The 19,622-nt window shown below is 43.5% G+C and overlaps 1 protein-coding gene across 5 annotated transcripts in view; it reads left to right on the top strand.

The window, feature by feature from the left end:
- CDHR3 (cadherin related family member 3) overlaps positions 1-19,338 on the top strand; it is a 119,468-nt gene extending 100,130 nt beyond the window's left edge. For all 5 annotated transcript variants that reach the window (XM_073573592.1, XM_073573588.1, XM_073573589.1 and 2 more), the window contains 6 exons: positions 5-249; positions 9,275-9,450; positions 13,762-13,775; positions 15,152-15,180; positions 15,799-15,847; positions 18,636-19,338. In XM_073573592.1, the coding sequence (XP_073429693.1) occupies positions 5-249; positions 9,275-9,450; positions 13,762-13,775; positions 15,152-15,180; positions 15,799-15,847; positions 18,636-18,994 (872 nt within the window). In that variant the 3' untranslated portion in view covers positions 18,995-19,338. The remainder of the gene's footprint in view (positions 1-4; positions 250-9,274; positions 9,451-13,761; positions 13,776-15,151; positions 15,181-15,798; positions 15,848-18,635) is intronic.
- Positions 19,339-19,622: the final 284 nt, after the last annotated feature.

Below are 19,622 nucleotides of genomic sequence, written 5' to 3'. Positions count from 1 at the left end.
CTAGGCAATATAAACAACCATTTTGCTTTTTCGCCATCATCTGGCTCTAACGTTAGCAGCTTAATCCTTGCCATCCCTTTTGATTACTCTAAAGGTGGAGACACAACATGGAAATACAACATGAGGGTTTTAATTACTGATGACAATTTAATTTCTTCAAAGTCATCTATACTTGTTCAAACCGGAACTGTGTCTCTAACTATTAATGTCTATATTCCTGGACTGACAACCACCACAACAACTACCACGGTAAGTATGTAGAGCAGGGCCGGCTCCAGGTTTTCGTGGGCCCCGGGTGAAAGTCTCAGTGGGCCCCTTTAACATATACCACAATTCCTGATGCACAGATAAGATAAGGCATAGAAATATACTGTAGGTGTAGTACTGTGTGGAATAAATATGACCACTCATGCTGTGCCCTAAATAAGCCCTACACTGTGCCCCGGAATAAATTATTGCCCCACATTATGCTCTTTGCACAAAACTGACCCCACATTGTCTCTCTTATTTCACATAGTGTCCACACTGTCTCCTATAAAATATTCCTATCATTCCTATCACTACTGTCATACTGTTGTCACGTGGACCCGTCCTGTGTGACACGATCTGTAGGCCGGTAACTCAGACAGCAAGACACGGCACGTGTAACTGTCCTGTGTGACATGGCCCGCAGGCTGGTACTAAAACAACAAGACACGGGGGAAGGGGAAACAATTACAATGGTGGGCCCTGCGATAGGGAACGGGGATGTGGAGACCTTCTGCACTCCCCTGAGTCAGTGTCCCTCACACTTCTAACATTCCCTGTACAGGCTCCTCACCTGTCGCCGATCCGGATACCTGTCACCCTAGCACACCCTACACCTATCCCTTGCTAGGGAGCTGGGTGGTGCAGGCACTGGCCCCACCGCTGTACTAATACACACCAGGGAAAAATACAAACAGGGGAAGCACAAAAAGACTTATCTTGCTCTGCTGCAGCACCAGGCAGCAGAGTGCATCACCGGGTTAACTTTTCGCAGTGGCTCAACACCTCAGAGCCAGCTGTCATCTTCACCATCTCACTCTGCTGCGGACACCGGGCAGCCAGAGTTCAACACCAGTTTCAGCAGTGGCTCCAACCTTCAAGCCAGCTGCTAACTTCACCAGGTTTCTGCAGTGGCTTCAGACCTCAGCCAGCTGCTCCCTTCACCGTGGTTGGAATCCCAAAAAGACGCTATTACCAAAACCTGCTCATAGACCATGTGACCCTATATAGGAAAAGGGAATGGTCAAATGATCAGTGGCTAAAGGCTGCTATAATCTCAGTAACCACCGGGAGCAAAAGGCAAAGCAAAGAAAACATCAAGTGCAATGACCCTAACGGCCACCGGGGGCAAAACTAGAACTGAAACCACCACAGTGCAAGAAAAAAAAGGTTACTAGTGCATTTTATCTGTCATGATCCAGCATGGATCATGACAGTACCCTCCCCTTAATGAGGGGCCTCTGGACCCTCAAGACCACTCCTCATCAGGGAACCACCTACAACGGGGACGCCCAGGTCCAGAGTTCACCCCAGCAACTACCTGCACTTCAGGTTTATGACAAACGAGCACCGCTGGTATTGGCAATGTATGTTCCGGAGGCACCACCCATCTCCAAAGCGCCGATCTGGGGAACGAGAGGTGTATGGGCGAGTATGTGGGTAACTCAAGCTGGTAAGTCTCCGGGCCCTGGATAGCCGACACCAGATATGGCCCGATCACCTGAGAATTCCAGACTCCCGCAATACACTTCCACTGGATGTTTTTGGTGGCCACCCATACATCCTCGCTCACACACAGGTCCGGACCTGAATGTTTATTGCCACACATTCGTTTGTCAAAATTCAGTGAACTCATTCTGGCACTGACAACAGAGGTGTCCCCCTGTGTCACCACACTCACACCCCCGCAATTCACCAAGGGAAACACCACCCTCCAACCCCTTCCACCACGAGGTCTGTGCCTCTCAGGGTTGGCTAATGGCGAGGGTTGAGCCTTGCCCCTACTCTCCTGCAGCACCTCAGCTGCTACCACTGGAGAGGAAGGGGACGTTTGTAGAGAGACAGCAGAGACAGTAGCCCCTAGGCAGCAGCCCTCACACGACTGCTCCCAGCTGACTACTTCCCTAGTCTGCCAATCTGAAACCGGGTTGTGTTTTTTAGACCAAGGGGGGCCCACAACGATAGGTGCTGGATTTCCCTCCAAGACGTAGTATGGCTGGGACACATCCTGATGTCCGCTATGCAGCAAAATGTCTTCTACGACTTGGTTTAACCCCCCCCAGCTCAGTGGGACAGAGTTAATGGCCTGGACGATTATGGGTTTGTCCAGCATCTTACACCTCAGACTATGAGTCTGGACAACCTGAGCATCCACCAGACTGACTTCTGCTCCACTGTTAACAAGCATCGGTATGCCCTCAGGTACCTCGCCAACCATCACCTCTGCTGACATAGTACCTTCTGCGGGCGAGGAGGAAATATACACTCACAGGTCGTCTTCCTCCACACGACCAGGGGGGCACGGCTTCTCTGATAGTACAGAAATTTCAGCATCAGTGCCAAGGACTAAATCATTAGTCTGCTCACTACAGGGACGTACCCCTTCACCTTGGGGAACACCAGACTCCACCCACCTGCCTGAGTATGTCCGCCTGTATAAGCAAGTCCTGCTCCCCAGCAGGGACTCCACGGCACATGCTAGCCAAAGCCGTATATGGACCCTCTAGTTCAGGCAGAGGATAGGCCTCAGACCCATAATTCCACTGCAGGTGCTGCTGAAACACATCATTCAGCTCCCCACTAACCTCAGTGAGGGCCAACAGCAACTGCTCATCGGTCTGCACTTGGCCCATGGCTCAGCAGAGAAAAATTTTATGGTTGGTGATAATGTCACGTGGACCCGTCCTGTGTGACACGACCTGTAGGCCGGTAACTCAGACAGCAAGACATGGCACGTGTAACTGTCCTGTGTGACACGGCCTACAGGCCGGTACTAAAACAACAAGACACGGGGGAAGGGGAAACAATTACAACGGTGGGCCCTGCGATAGGGAATGGGGATGTGGAGACCTTCTGCACTCCCCTGAGTCAGTGTCCCTCACACTCCTAACGTTCCCTATACAGGCTCCTCACCTGTCGCTGATCCGGATACCTGTCACCCTAGCACACCCTACACCTATCCCTTGCTAGGGAGCTGGGTGGTGCAGGCACTGGCCCCACCGCTGTACTAATACACACCAGGGAAAAATACAAACAGGGGAAACACAAAAAGACTTATCTTGCTCTGCTGCAGCACCAGGCAGCAGAGTGCATCACCGGATTAACTTTTCGCAGTGGCTCGACACCTCAGAGCCAGCTGCCATCTTCACCATCTCACTCTGCTGCGGACACCGGGCAGCCAGAGTTCAACACCAGTTTCAGCAGTGGCTCCAACCTTCAAGCCAGCTGCTAACTTCACCAGGTTTCTGCAGTGGCTTCAGACCTCAGCCAGCTGCTCCCTTCACCGTGGTTGGAATCCCAAAAAGACGCTATTACCAAAACCTGCTCATAGACCATGTGACCCTATATAGGAAAAGGGAATGGTCAAATGATCAGTGGCTAAAGGCTGCTATAATCCCAGTGACCACCGGGGGCAAAAGGCAAAGCAAAGAAAACATCAAGTGCAATGACCCTAACGGCCACCGGGGGCAAAACTAGAACTGAAACCACCACAGTGCAAGAAAAAAAAAGTTACTAGTGCATTTTATCTGTCATGATCCTCTACATTGTTTTCCCACAATGTTGACTCCCCCTCTATGTCTTCACTCCATATTGAGCTCCCTCGTCACACTGTCTCATCCCTCTTACTGAGCCTCCTCTTTACATTGTCCTTCCAATACTGCCCCTTCTCCATTCTGATCCCTATACTGCCCCTCCTTCATAGACAGCTTCCCATCCTGCCCCGTTTCCAGTCACAGATTCCCCATATTGATCCATCTGCACAGAGTTCCCTCTATTTTTCCCCAACTCCTTACAGAGCCACCCATACTGTCTTATTTCACTACCCCAACACTGCCCCATCTTCATGTAGAGCCCCCTATACTACCTCACCTCCATAGTCCCCCATACTGCCCATCTCTATATAGAGCTCCAATGCTGCACTATCTCCACACAAAGACTCCATCACTGACCATTCTCTATATAAAGCCCCCTTTGCTGTCCATTCGCCATACTAAGCCCTTATACTGCCGCATCTCCACACAGAGTCCCCCTCTACTTCCCCATTTCCATATAGAGCCCCCTATCCTGCCCTATCTCCTTACAGAATTCTTCTATACTGCCCCATCTCGATGCAGACCTCTCTTATACAGCCCGATCTCCAAACAGACCCCTCCTATACTGCCCCATCTCCATACAGAACCCCTATAATGCCCCATTTCCATACATAATCACCCTATACTGCTCCATATCCATATAGAACCCCCTATACTGCTCCATCTCCATACAGAATCTACCAATTCTGATCCATCTCCATATAGAATCCCCCTATGCTGCCCCATCTCCATACAGAATCCCCCTATACTGCCCCATCTCCATAAGAATCCCCTATACTGTCCCTTTTCTATATAAAGCCACCCTATACTGAGCCATCTTTATATTAAGCTCCCCTATAATGCCCCATCTCTATCTAGAGCCCTTCCATAGTGCCCCATCTTTTTATAGAGCCCCCTGTACTGCTCCATTTTTATATGAAACTGCCCTATACTGCCATATCTCAGATATTGGGCCCCTTATACTGAAGCATCTCCATAAAACCCAGCTGTACTGCCGCATTCCCATAGTAGCCCCTTTCTATATTAAGCCCCTCTGTGTATTATAATTCCATGTCATCAGATCTGGGGGTGCTTACCATCTTCCGGCTGCTGAACCCACATTGTCCGGTCGCCTGTGGTGCTTTCATAACATCTGCAGCGTGATGAGATGACCTCATCATGGTGCACATCGGGCAGAGAGAAGTTTCCGGAAATACCGGTGCTCGCATCTTCATTTACATTTGCGTCTGTAAAGATGCAAATACAAATGAATGCCCACAGAGCGTGCGCTGCCTACCCCAAGCCCTGACAGCGAGTAGGTCCCCCCATTTGTCCAGGGAGCCTGCACTTGCCCGGGTGAGCCGGGTGGTGATGCCAGCCCTGCCAGTGAGGTTTTTTAAAGCTGATTGAAAAATCTCATCCTCAATTGAGTTGCAAAGTGGAGATCACATGACATGGTGTCCATGAAGAGATGTTTGTATTTTTTTTTTATTAAACTAATCTGTCAGTAGGATCAACCTTCCTAAGCCGTCTATATGGGCATGTAGGTCATAGCAAGCTGTATAAAATGATACAGTGATATATGAGATGTTGTCTTATTCCAGAGAAATCCACATTTTTCTTACATGCATAGAAGCTGTTAATATCTCTGGGCCGGACACTGATCTGCATCAGTAAACACCGTAAACAAAAGAAAATCACGGTTGCCAAAATCATGATTTTGGCTCTGCAATTCCACAAAAATGCTATAATAAGCGATAAAAACGTCACATCTATCCCAAAATGATATCTGCAAAAACATTATCCCACAAAAAATAAGCCATCACACAGCTCCATCGTCCAAGAGATAAAAACGTTACAGATCTCGGAAAATGGCGACACAGACCCAAAAAATTTTGGTGGGAAACTAGATTTTTTTTCACCATTATAATAATAAAAAAAACTTGACATGTTTGGAATCGCCATAATTCTACTGGTGAGAAAAACCATATTGCAGGGTCATTTTTACCACAAAATGTGCACCATATAAACAATTCCAAAAAACAATGTCAGAATTGTGATTTTTTTTTTTTTTTTTTTTTTTTTTCACAATTTCACCACGCCTGGATTTTTTTTCCCGTTTTCCAGTGCACTTCATGATAAAATGAAAGCTGTCATTCAAAAGTACACCTCATCCTGCAAAAAACACACTCTCATATATCTATGTGGACAGAAAAATAAGAGTCATGGCTCTGGGAATAAGGGGAAGAAAAAACGAAAACATAAAATGGAAATTGGCACCGTCATGAAGGGATTAAGGCATTAGATGTTCCCCGGGTATGAAAGCATTTTGGGTGGTTCTCCAGCAGCAGTCATGATGGAAATTACTGAACCAGCTTGTTCTCATTGTCATAGTTGAAGCAGCTCGTCTTAGGCCCCAGCATAGGATTTCCGGCAGTATGGATCGGTGATAACAATGTCATTATAAGTAGCAAGATGTAAAGTTAGAGAGTAGCTCACGTCCTTCTATTTGCACAGTGAGAGTAAATACGTGACCGAAAGGGTATTTTTCACACTGATACCGCTGGATGTTTTTAATGGCAGCGATGCTTGCTTATATTTGCCTTTGAGGATTAGCGTTCACAGTCTAGCACAATCCCATTTTATCTGAAGATAGATTAACGCTTTTAGGATGTGTAATGCTTGCTTTTATTGAAACCTAATACACTGTATTTGTTACTGAGCTCTCTAGGTGACAAAGATAATTCTGTTTATTCCACATACCACAAGTCCACAACATGGCTCTATTGAAACGATGGAACTAATCCATCATGCATGTCTAGTGTGAATATGGGCAGGATTACATTTCCCATACTGTCCCGAGGTCTATCATGAAGCTGCTTTGCTGATCATCCTGTATGTTCAGTGTTTTTTTTTAATCTACTATAGGTTTTGAAAAACATTTGTTGGGAGGAAAGAAAATTCATGTTACTTCATTCGATTGGATTCTGATGGAATCCGCTCCAAACTAGGCGCTGGAAAAATCAGAAGGCTGTGAAGAAAACATTTCAGGAAAAAAATAAACGTCTTCAAAACGTTTCAAAAACTAAACTCTTCCAAACTGATTCTGGAAATGGAAAAACTCCAAAACTTCAAAAAGAAGGAGAGTTTCTTGAAGCAGTTTCTGTGAGAAACTAGTGGCTCCTATGGACATAGTCCATCAGTTGCTTGTGGATCTCTGCTTCTCATTATTCTATCGGAACATTCAATGATTACTTCTAGTAAGAATAAATCAGCCATGCCATATGATGCACATTCAGGTTCTAATAGAATGAAAACAAGCAGAGATCTTGTAAGCCAAGAAGAAATTATATAGAAAGTTACTGTATATTGGGAAATTGCATGCATTTTTCATTACACAAAGATAACTTTTATTTGCTGAATAGGCCATTAATCCCTTAATGAGCTGTCATTTATATTTTCATTACGGGTCATCTAGGCCGGATTCATACGTCAGTGTCTCCTGTATGTGTGGTCACAGTTTTTTCTCATACCGGAGACACTGACACACGTAGACTCATTCAAATGAATGGGTCTATGTACATGTCAGCGTGTTTTCACAGACCGTGTGTCCGTGTGCAAAACACGCCGACATGTCCGTTTTTGAGCTACATGTGCCGTCTATGTGCCATCCGTGTGCGTTTTTAAAGTCACAGGGTTAACATTGTAACAAATTGTTTCAATACACGGACATGGACACACGGACAGCAAACGGATGGTACACAAGGACACACGGATAGCACACGGATGCCACACATGTGAAAAATTGACACACGGACACAGATATCTCCGGTACAGTTTTCTCCAGTACCGGAAATATCAGGACGTGTGAAACCGGCCTTATGTAGCCAGCATCTTCCTGCAGCAGCAGCAACTGGATCTTACTCAGATCACTGCTGTTTAACCAATTAAATGCCATTGTTAATAACTGGGCATTTCAATGTCATGATTACTGGTGCATGCACAAATGTGGGGACTTGGTGGGTTTCCATGGCAGTTCAGGACCTCCTATATGCCCCCATGGCTGCCTTGTTAGTCATTTACACTATTTACTGCAATATGCTGAAGTATTGCTATATATAGTATGAGCAATCAAGTTCCTTAACCTCTTTACAACATATGACATACACTGTGTATATATATATATATATATATATGTGTTAGGACCCTTACTTTCATGCAGGCTCCGACGCTGAGCCCACATCTTTCCCCGCACATGACGGCTGATTTAATCAACCGTCATGTGCCTTTAACAGCTGCAGGTAGATCGGAACTGCATCTGTGGCTGTTAACCAATTAAATTCCACTGTCAATTTTGACGGTGCGCGCCAAAATCCGAAAAGTTTGATTTTGGCGCGCACGGCGCACCGTCAAAAGTGCGCAGCGCAGGTCAAAGCGCAACTAGCGCACGGCCTGCGCACGATCTGCGCACCCTATGCTAAAGATAGGGTGCGCCGATCGCAGGCGCCGCTGTGCGCTAGGAGGCGGCGCTACAAGCAAGGGGCGGGCACGCCGGGCAGAGAGCCGGCTCGGGGGCGGAGCTACCCCCGGCCGTGCGTGCGCTTAAAAAGCGCTAATGTGAAACCACCCTTACAAGAAAAAAAAATGAAACGACAGAATAACTTTTTTTTGGCCTACGCAACATTGCAATAAAATGCACCAAGAGACATTGTATCTACCATCAAAATGGTATCGATAAAAACGTCAGCTCAGCGCGCAAAAAAAAAAAAAGCCCTCACCCAACACCAGATCCTGAAAAATGGAGACGCTATGGGTCTTGATAAATGGCGACAAACACAAAACATTTTTCAATACAAATTTTAAATTTTTTTTCACTATTTACATAAAAAATAAACTATAATTATTGGGTTCTTTGTGCTCATACTGACCTGAGAAATTATATCGACAGGTTAGTTTTACCATATGGTGAAGATGGTAAATAAAAAAACCCAGAAAAAAATTGTGAAATTGCACTTTTTTTTGCAGTTTCACCGCACTTTGCTTTTTCTCCCCATTTTCCAGAACACTTGTGCTGTAAAATCAGTGGTGTCATTCAAAAGTACAACTCATCCTGCAAAAAACAAGCCCTCACACGGCTCTTGGAAGGAGAGGAAAAAACAAAAATGAAAACCCGGAAAATGGCCTGGGGGATGAAGAGGAGTCAAAAATGTTGGAAAAATAAAATAAAAAATAATATAGAAAAATCTAAACGTTTACATTTCCCTGTTCAAAAATAAAGAAATTAAAAAAAAGTAAAATAAACAACTTATTTGGTTATGTGTCTGTAGAAGTCCAATTTATGAAAATGTAACATTATTTAAACTATACAGTAAATGCCAAAACTAAAAAAAATTGAAATGACAAACTGACGTTTTTTATTTGTTGCACTTTTATTGAAAATATCTTGTCTTTTACAGCCTGGTGCAGTGTATGTGACTACATCTAAAAATGTGTATTCCCCATTGGCATGGTATATACCACTTGTGTGCACAATTGGTGCTTTGCTTCTACTTGGGCTCCTAGGATTACTGATTTATCTTCTTGCTAAGTACTGTCCATGCAAAGGACGTACTAAACCAGACACAGACCCACTGTGAGTATTATGAAAAAGTTGCATGATTTTTGTGGTGGATTTTATTGCAGGTTGAATGTGCCAACTATTAGACATACTGTATATAATGTTATGTATGTCTCATATGTATACTCCCTAGTAGAAGCCAGCTTGTGTGAGCAGTCTTGCTCCATGCAAGAGTATGGACTGTGTGCTGCGAGGATTGGTTGGTTTCTGAACCGGGAACGGCGGTTATGTGTGATATGCATACGGCCAGAAGCTGTCTATTGGGCACGGCCTAGCTCCATACAAGTGTATGGAGTGAGGGCGTGGCTGTGTAAGGGGATGAGATATAATGTCCTTCTTGCTTCCCTTCCTCTAATTGCTGTTGATTTGTTAATGTTTATATTTTGCTAATATTGATAATGTATATGTTGAATGTTTGCGGTACTGCTACATATGAAGATGTATTACCGCTCATTTAACTGGTACTGCCACATTTGTATATGTATTACCATGCTCTTGAGATAGTGTTTCTTAATGTTATATTGTATATATTGTAAAGTAATGTACATTGATATTTATGTACAGTTTAGGGTAAGTCAGTGCATCCTTTTGGGGGGGACATTAGAGGAGGGTACTTTAGTAGATAGTTTTTATACATAGGGTAAGTGTAGTTCTGTTGTGTTCCACTAGATGGGGGCATACTAGTGGACCTCATAGGTATAGCTGATAGGACGAATTTAGAGGGATAATTGTAGGAGGGACTGCCGGGTAGTAAGAGAGAAGTTTGTAGGAAGTTAAGTCAGACAGCGCCAGGGTGCCCTAGCGTCCACATGGGCTATAGGCCCGGATAGCTTGGCAGCCACGTAACGTTAAAATGCTGCAGCCCACGTTACGCACGGCCACTATGTGTCATAGCAGTGGGCCAGACAAGAAAGGAAAGTTGAGGCGACTTATTGCCTGGGCAGATGCTTTTAGGGCAGGAGTCAGTTGGACTGAGGAAATGAAGGAAGTTGGAGCTTCGACGAGATCAGTGCAGATGGGCCGGATGCTTTACCAGAGGCATCCAAACTTGGTGACTGATGATTTCGAGTTTGGGGCAAAACAGGCAGATGGAATTGTCATTATGGCAAGGTCAGGTCAGGAAGGAACTGGGTAGCATGATAACAAGAAACACAGAGTGTACATCCTGAATATAAAAATACAAAACTTTATTTGTGAAATACAATATAATATCACATGATGTCATGAATACATAGTGATAAAGTTCATGAATAGAGGGGAGAGACAGACAAATAAGTATGTTACACCGGGCCAGGCATTATAAATATATAGAAGTGGGAGAGTAGCAGCTAATACAAATCAATCATAATAATCATCAAACAGTGCAGAAAATATAAATGGATGCGCTCAGTTAACAAAAAAGTAATAAGGTGCAAGATGAAATCACATTCAAATAAACACCCAGGTCAAAAAGAAAAAGACCAGTGCTAGATAATTATAGAAATATCCTAATGGCTATGTAGAGCCGCTGAGAGCAAAAAAAATCCAAAAAAGTGCACAGTAGTGTCAAAAAATACTGGCAGAGCCACTCTTACCCATAGTCCCCCTTCCCAGGATCCCGGAACACGCAGCCCCAACGCGCGTTTCGCGTTGGCTTCCAAAGATATGTTTTCCTGGTCCCAGTGTTATTGAACTCTGAGGATCTTATATGATGCAGACATAATGTATCTCGTTCTAATTTGTCTCAGGAACTGGGTAGCAGTCTAGGATGGTTCGGTCTGGGCGTGTACTGCACAGAAGCGACAGCCAGAAAGGGAAAGATGAGGAAACCAGTAATTGTCACGATGTACCAACTGTGAATGTAACGTGTGAAGTACTCAGTAAAGAAAGTGTTAAAGTTAACTTGGACTGTGTCTCCATTGATGGGGGGTCGCCTGAAAGAGGGACTGCCGTCACCTGGGAAGTGCCCAGAGGAAGCTGAATCTGGAGATGCAGGTATGCTGAAGAGAAGAGTACAGTTTTCTGTAGGGGAAGGACTGGACATAAATATTGCGGTTGTTCAGGTCACGACTACAGTCCTGTCCCTCCCTTACAGCTGTACTGTGAGTGTAGCCTCAATTAATACACTTGAATGGAACGAGGCCACAGCCACTAAACGGCTTCTGCCCAGGAGTGTGCATATCGCACACATCACCGCAGTTCCCAGGTCATATATCGACGAATCCTCGCAGTGCGCAGTGTGTGCATTGTGGAGATTAAAAAATCTTAAGTCATACAGAGTCACTGCAGACTTATCGTTTTAGACTGGACTAGCTTTAGATTTAAGTCTTTTACTATGTCAGATAGAATGGCAATATGTGGAAATATGTTTACTATAATTCTTGTAATATGACAGTAGAGAAAAAATGCTTTTTTTGTGTTTCAGATATACTGTATGTGTATATGTGTGTGTGTATATATATATATATATATATATATATATATATATACTAGATGGTGGCCCGATTCTAACGCATCGGGTATTCTAGAATATGTACAGTATGTAGTTTATTTATGAAGTTTTAATAATAATGCAATAATGCACCCCCCAATCCTGATATGCATCGACCTCTCACCCCCCAATCCTGATATGCATGGTACCCCTCCCCCCTATCCTGCTATGCATGGTACCCCTCCCCCCCATCCTGGTATGCATGGTCCCCTCACCCCCCGATCCTGATATGCATGGTCCCCTCACCCCTCAATCCTGATATGCATGATACCCCTCACCCCCCAATCCTGATATGCATGGTACCCCTCACCTCCCAATCCTGATATGCATGGTACCCCTCACTCCCCAATCCTGATATGCATGGTACCCCCTCAAACCCAATCCTCATATGCATGTACCCCTCACCCCCCAATCCTGGTATGCATGATACTCTCACCCCTCTTTCCTGGTAAGCATGGTCCCCTCACCCCCCAATCCTGGTATACATGGTCCCCTCACCTCCCTTTCCTGGTATGCATGGTCTCCCTCACCCCCTTTCCTGGTATGCATGGTCCCGTCACCCCCCTTTCCTGGTATGCATGGTCCCCTCACCCCCCAATCCTGATATGCATGGTCCCCTCACCCCCCAATCCTGATATGCATGGTCTTCTCACCCCCCAATCCTGATATGCATGGTACCCCTCACCCCCCCAAATCCTGATATGCATGGTACCCCTCACCCCCCCAATCCTGGTAAGCATGGTCCCCTCACCCCCCAATCCTGGTAAGCATGGTCCCCTCACCCTTCAACCCTGGAATGCATGGTCCTCTCACCCCTCTTTCCTGGTAAGCATGGTCCCCTCACCCCCCCCTTTCCTGGTTTGCATGGTCCCGTCACCCCCCTTTCCTGGTATGCATGGTCCCCTCACCTCCCTTTCCTGGTATGCATGGTCACCCTCACCCCCCTTTCCTGGTGTACATGGTCCCCTTACCCCCTTTTCTGGTATGTATGGTCCCCCTCACCCCTCTTTCCTGGTATACATGGTCCCGTCACCCCCCTTTCCTGGTATGCATGGTTCCCTCACCTCCTTTTCCTGGTATGCATGGTCACCCTCACCCCCCTTTCCCGGTATGTATGGTCCCCTCACCCCCCTTTCCTGGTATGCATGGTCCCCTTACCCCCCTTTCCTGGTATGCATGGTCCCCTCCCCCTATCCTGGTATGCATGGTCCCCTCACCCCCCTTTCCTGGTATGCATGGTCCCGTCACCCCCCTTTCATGGTATGCATGGTCCCGTCTCCCCCCTTTCCTGATATGCCTGGTCTCTGTCAAAATAAAAAATAGTTATATACTCACCATCAGACTGCCCGCGATCTTCACTCCACGCTCCACGCGCCCGGCCTTGCGGTCCCAGTAATGCTTTGCGCGAAACACCGCTGATGATGTCGCGCTCGCGAGAGTGACTTCATCTCCAGTCTAAGGCGCAAAGCATTACTGGGACTGCGAGGCCGGGCACGTGGAAAGGAGATCGGAGACCGTCGGAAGGTGAGTATAACCTTTTTTTATTTTAATTCTCTTTTTTGCAGATTGAGCGCTGCGCCTGGCGGCCGCGACCAATCTGCGGCAGGTGCAGCTTACCATTACAAACAGCTGCGCCTGTCGCTGATTGGTCGCGCCCGCCACAGGATTTCGGTTACAGACAGACAGACACCATAAGACGATTATATATATATATATATATATATATATATATATGGATACTGTATATACAGTGGACAGAACTTTCATTTTATAATCACCAGGGTATATCTGTTGTGTGTTGCTATCACTTTTACATACACTTTCTTATGATAACATATTTCTTTATTCTTTTCCAGAATAAAACCAGCAGGTATGTACAAATGGCATTTATGTTAATTATATTTTATGCAAAGCTGAATAAGTCTAACCATTTATCATGCTTTGCTCATATAGCAGCATCATATTCCACAGTACTTTATAAACATTAACATCCTTGTTCCCATTGGGGCTCACATCTAGATTCTCTACCTGAATGTCTTTACAAAGTCTGAAAAAACTGGAGAACCTGAAGGAAACCCATGGAAACATGGGAGAACTTAATGATTCCTTGCAGATGTTGACCATGGTGGGGACATCCAGCTATGATCCTTTAATTCAATAGCAGTAATTACCACTACAAGAGAGCAGTAAAAAGTTACACAAACCATAAATGTGATTTATAAATTTTCTGGTTGAAAAAGCATGTTATGTATAGATGGCCCACATTTTTGTGCATTCTAAAGAGGTAGCTAGTAGACATGGGAGGATTGATTTGTGGTACTTTGGTCCATTTATCAGGTCAGTAGTCTCTGTCTGCGAGACAGGAGGCTTGTGGTTATCTTAACTTTTGGGATCACTGACACGGCATTTAATTAGCCAGGCTGGCACAACGTCATCTGTGTATCATGCCGCAATGGTGACATCGCACCAGCCCGGCTAATCAAAAGCTGCACAGGGAATCCTGCAAGCTATGAGATGCATGGACCTCCCATCCAGTGGCCAGAGACTACTGACCTGGCCAATGGACCCGAGTTCCGTGAATCGATCTGCCCAATTCTACTAGGTAGTGGAAAGATTTTCTACATATGACATCCAAAAACAAAAAAGATAACCAAATAAAATCCAATGGCAAGACGCAAATTTGGGCAGTCATTTGTTTGAATGTTATGTTATAATTAATAACATTTTAAATAAAAATGTGATAGAACACAAAACCCAAACATTGCTTCAAGTCCTCTGATCAAGTTTTATATGAATTTTAAACCGGAAACATTGTGCTCCTTTTTTTATACATTTATTTTAAATGTGGAAAAATGGTAAAATGTAGATTTCTGAGATGTTTTTACTCACTGAATTATAGGCAATAACATGCACCATTCACAAAATGATAAATCAAAAGTCACATTAAAAACGTTTATTTTTTATTACATGGATTTTTCAATCAGAAAAATCCACGTCAAAAAGTCTGTAAACAAACACATATACCAATCGGTGAATAAAAGGCAGGTTATATAGGATTTATTCACATAGCCAAACTGAACCAAAAGTACATCATACTAGAGTTCTATGTAAAGCGAAGCTTAGTTCGATAGATTCGCAAAGTGGCAGTCTGGACTTTGCAGTTGTAGAACTGACTACTGCAGAAACTTTACAGTAGTTTGATGTAATCACTAACAGCAAATAATTTATTTTATTTATTTTTTATAGAAAAGAAGGTTAAGCAGGATGTTGTTTGGGTAAGTTCAATGATAATTTTATATAAATATTTAAAATAAGATTATATACTTAACATTAAATAATAGGGTATTTTATCGATGTATACATTTTTCTGGGATTTGGTCAACACAGTGAAAATATGGAGTTATGGTAATATGTCTCTGACACATTTTTACCCAATTCTATCATTTTGAGCCAAACCCAATACCAGAAATGGCTCTTAAATAATTAGATCTATAGTGGCTTATGTTTGGGGGTGGGGGAGTGTTTTAATTGCAACACACTTCTATTAATGAGTTACCAAAAATGTATTCATTTATTTTCTCACAATGGCTTTGTAGCAACACCACTGAATGGCAGATAGTTAATGGTTTCAAATGCCTGGTATAAATGACAAAACGCAACACTATTGTGTAGCATGTAATAAAGGAGGACATTGTAAAACTGCTTTATTAGCTGCGATAGGAAAAGTAGAATTTATTCCCCACAATTAAAATACAATAATACAACGGAGGATAGACTGTACCACAGGAATAGACAACATTCTACTTTAACCACTGCAGTAAATGACTCGGAATGGGCCTTTGGGGGAGAGAATCATTACCATTACAGCAGCCATTGTATTTTTTTTTTTACAGGAAATGACCAAGTTGAACACTGTCTTTGATGGAGAAGCTGTAGATCCAAGTAAGATATAAATAAAATGTTCACAGTTGTTTTTTTCCCACTGGTGTTTCAGTATATTGTTTTAGAAAGATCAGAGCCCCATGGTGTGCAGTATTCTGTATGACCAAGACACATTATCCCCATAATTTTTCCTGAAACAGCGCCTCTGTAGTACACAGGTTCTGTATGGTACTGCAGCTAAGTCATACTTAATTGAATGTAGCTGAACTGCCATACGAGATATAGCCCAAAGACATGAGAGACCCTGTTTCACAAAAATATACCTTTAGAAAACGATTACCTGTATGTCCCTGACACTACTGTATCTTTGACCTTATTATGTTTGGTAAACTTTAGTGTTACATGGATCCTTCATCTGGTGCAGCTTTTATAATGGAACCGGTAAGGCTATGTGCACACGTAGTTTTAGGTCCTGCGGATTTTTCCGCTCGGATTTGGAAAAATCTGCAGGTAAATTCTCAGGTCAAAAGACCTTCGGCTTACCTGCGGATTAGCCTACGGTTTCACACCTCTACAATGGAGAAGGTGTGAAACCGCTGCGGATTCCGCACAAAGAATTGACATGCTGCGGATTGTAACCCGCAGAAAATCTGCACGGAAAAATCCGCAGCATGTGCACAGCTTTTTTCAGATTACCATTGAAAACAATGGTACTGTACAACGCAGCTAAATCTGCTGCGGACCCGCAGAGCCTGAAACGCTGCGGATCCGCAGCAGAATCTGCAACGTGTGCACATGGCCTAATTAGAGATGTGGTGCAGTAGTCATAGTGAGAAATTAAAAGTGCATGTGTTAGTGTTTTAATAATGGTAGAGACAAATATATTAGGTGATCTTAAGGGGTTTTTCAAAGATTACCTTTTTATTGTTATTGGATTACCCAGTGTAAAAATAACGAACTGTGCTTTATTCACCTACCACTGCTCCATGCCAATTGTCTGCTGCTATCCACAGTCTTTGTTGATAGGATGTAGCATTGATGTCACAACAATAGCATATGACCACTGCAGGCAATCACTAGGCTCTGCAGGGATGTTGGGGCAGACAGCAGTAGCTTATCACTAGGGATTAAAGAAACCAGACTTGCAGCATTCATCTGATGGGAGACATCTGTTTTCCAAAGACAGTCTCTTTAATTTATTGTCATGCGATAGGTGTGTGTTTTAGAGACAATAGGTGTAGTGAGTCTAAAATACTTACTGGACATCATGGACCTATAGAAGTTTGTAAATATACAGCACTGTGCAAAATTTCTTGGCACGTGTGTAAAAAGTGATGCAAAGCAAGAATGTTTACAAAAATAAAAGTGTTAATAGTTTATTTCTAAATTGCCTCTTCAGCGAGGAAATGACTAGAACTGTACTGTCACCTATTGGAAGTAGCAATCCTAAAAGTAAATATCGACCCTCTAAAGAGCGTTGTCATATGAATTAGGATAAAAACCAAAGCCAAAATCTCAATTTGAAAATTGAGATTGTGGTTTGGGCTTTTAACCTAAGGCATGTAACAAGGCTCGTGAGAGGGTCAATATTGACTTTTACGATTGCTACTTTTTATAGGTGGCACTAGAGTTTTAATACTCGTCCTCACTGAAGAGACAATGTGCATATTTGCCAGAGGAGCATTGCAAGGCTGAAAAGTCTCCTCACCTTGGCATGTCAGGCTTGACTTGTCATTCTCCGCAAGGAGAAACGTTACCCCTTGGATCCTAGTTTATTTCTTTTAATTAAAAAAATGCAAAGTGAATGAACAACTAAATCAAATCAATATTTCAAAACAGCATCAAAGCACTGGTTCTTTTAGATATACCTGCACACAGTTTTTGATGGGTCTCGGCCGTGAGGTTATTCCAATCATCTTGGAGAGCTTGACACAGATCGTGGATGTAAGCTTGTGCAATTCCTTCTGTCTCAGACTCTATTTTTTAAACTATTCTTACTTTGATGCATTTTTCCACACCTGCCTAAGAACTTTTGCATAGTACTCTAAGGCTACTTTCACACTAGCGTCGTGTGACGTACGTTGCAATGCGCCATTTTGGAGAAAAAACGCATCCTGCAAAGTTGCCCGCAGGATGCGTTTTTTCTCCATAGACTTGCATTAGCGACGCATTGCGACGTATGGCCACACGTCGCATCCATGCATCCATCGTGCGACGGATGCGTCGTGTTTTGGCGGCCGCGACGCACAAAAAAAGTTACATGTAACTTTTTTTGTGTGTCGTGTCCGCCATTTTTGACCGCACATACGCGGCCGAAACTCCGCCCCCTCCTCCCTGGACATTACAATGGGCCAGCGGATGCGTTGAAAAACTGCATCCGCTGCCCCAGTTGTGCAAATCTTTCACAACGTGCGTCGGTACGTCGGCCCGACGCATTGCGACGGGCCCGTACCGACGCAAGTGTGAAAGTAGCCTTAGACTATAATTTTAATGCTAATATTTAAAGGGATAGGAAGTGTATCAAAAGAGGTAATGATAATGACACAAAAGGTGATTCTGTAGGTGGTAGGTGAAAAGACGAAAGCATGAGTAGGTGACCCTGGGATTAGGGATTTCTCCTGCTTCCAGCCACCACTAGCGACTGGGACTAGAAGAACGCCCAGAAAAGGAGATGTGTGATTTAATTTGTATAAAGAATAACTACAGCTAAGCTATATGTTTTTGTGTTTTTCTCTTTACTGTATTTTTGAAATTATAAGTAATTTAATGCACGGAAACAAAAGCTATAATTCTCATTCCTCACATCTACTATAACATTGTCACTCATGTCTGTGGTTCATGCTTGTAGTTACAGGAAGTGTCTATGAGTACAATTCAAAGTCTGGGGCCAGAAGATGGAAAGACCCAAACCAGCCAGTAGTCCCTGTGCCAGTCCCACAGCAATTGCCAGTAAATCCTGCGGAGCAAACATCCTTACCCGTTCTAACAAATGGAACACCAAATAAAAAGGTGAAAACACCGAGTGGTGGAGCTAAAGCAGAAGATGTGACGAATACTGCAGTGCCGGGAACACCAAATAGGCTGCAAAGTCCTTCACAAACTGCAACTAATATAGAGCCTGAGAAGAAGAGTCCTTCTAGCAGATCTCCATTGTCACCAAGACGTTCCCCTAAAGTATCTCCTAAGATACCCAAAACTCCATCTTAACAAATTGTAATCTCTTTTAACTTCATGTATCGGCTGAGCACTGAATGGAATACGTCTTTAACCGCTGGCGTGCTGAACCTTGCGTATTATATTATATTTTACAAAACTATATGTGAAAGCTTTGCGTTCTATCCAGCACTTTGTGGCATTAGGCTAAATTCACATAATGAGTTTTTGATTATGAAGATTTTCTGCAATTATTAGAGAAATTGAGTTACTTATGGCCTTTTTATTTAGCTTTTGAGTGCGTTTTTTTACATGCATTTTTATCACATTTTTGATGCTGCGGTTTTTGTCATTTTTTGGTATGTTATGTTTTAAATAAATCTGCTTTGTTTTTGATACTTCCTGGTATTTGGCTATGCTAAAACTTTAATGATACAGTCATGTGTGTATGATATGCATGTTTCATGCATGGAAATGCACTAAAAACACACGTGATTTTTATATGCGGATTTTCTGCATCTATGGCAAGTCTTTTGGAGAAATCTGCACATAAATTTCAGTGTACCTGCAAGGGAAATTAACATTTTGTGAATTTCAAATATGCACCACAGGTCAGTTTATGCTGAGTAAAAAAAAAATATAGCACTGTGGCTGTGGTATGAAATTTCTATACATCTCATCC

This window comes from Dendrobates tinctorius, unplaced genomic scaffold (assembly GCF_039654945.1).
Source record: "Dendrobates tinctorius isolate UK_male_01 unplaced genomic scaffold, ASM3965494v1 ptg000035l, whole genome shotgun sequence".
Classification (NCBI taxonomy): domain Eukaryota; kingdom Metazoa; phylum Chordata; class Amphibia; order Anura; family Dendrobatidae; genus Dendrobates; species Dendrobates tinctorius.
Note: the sequence above shows the minus strand (reverse complement) of the source record. Positions and strands in the feature narration are given on the sequence as shown.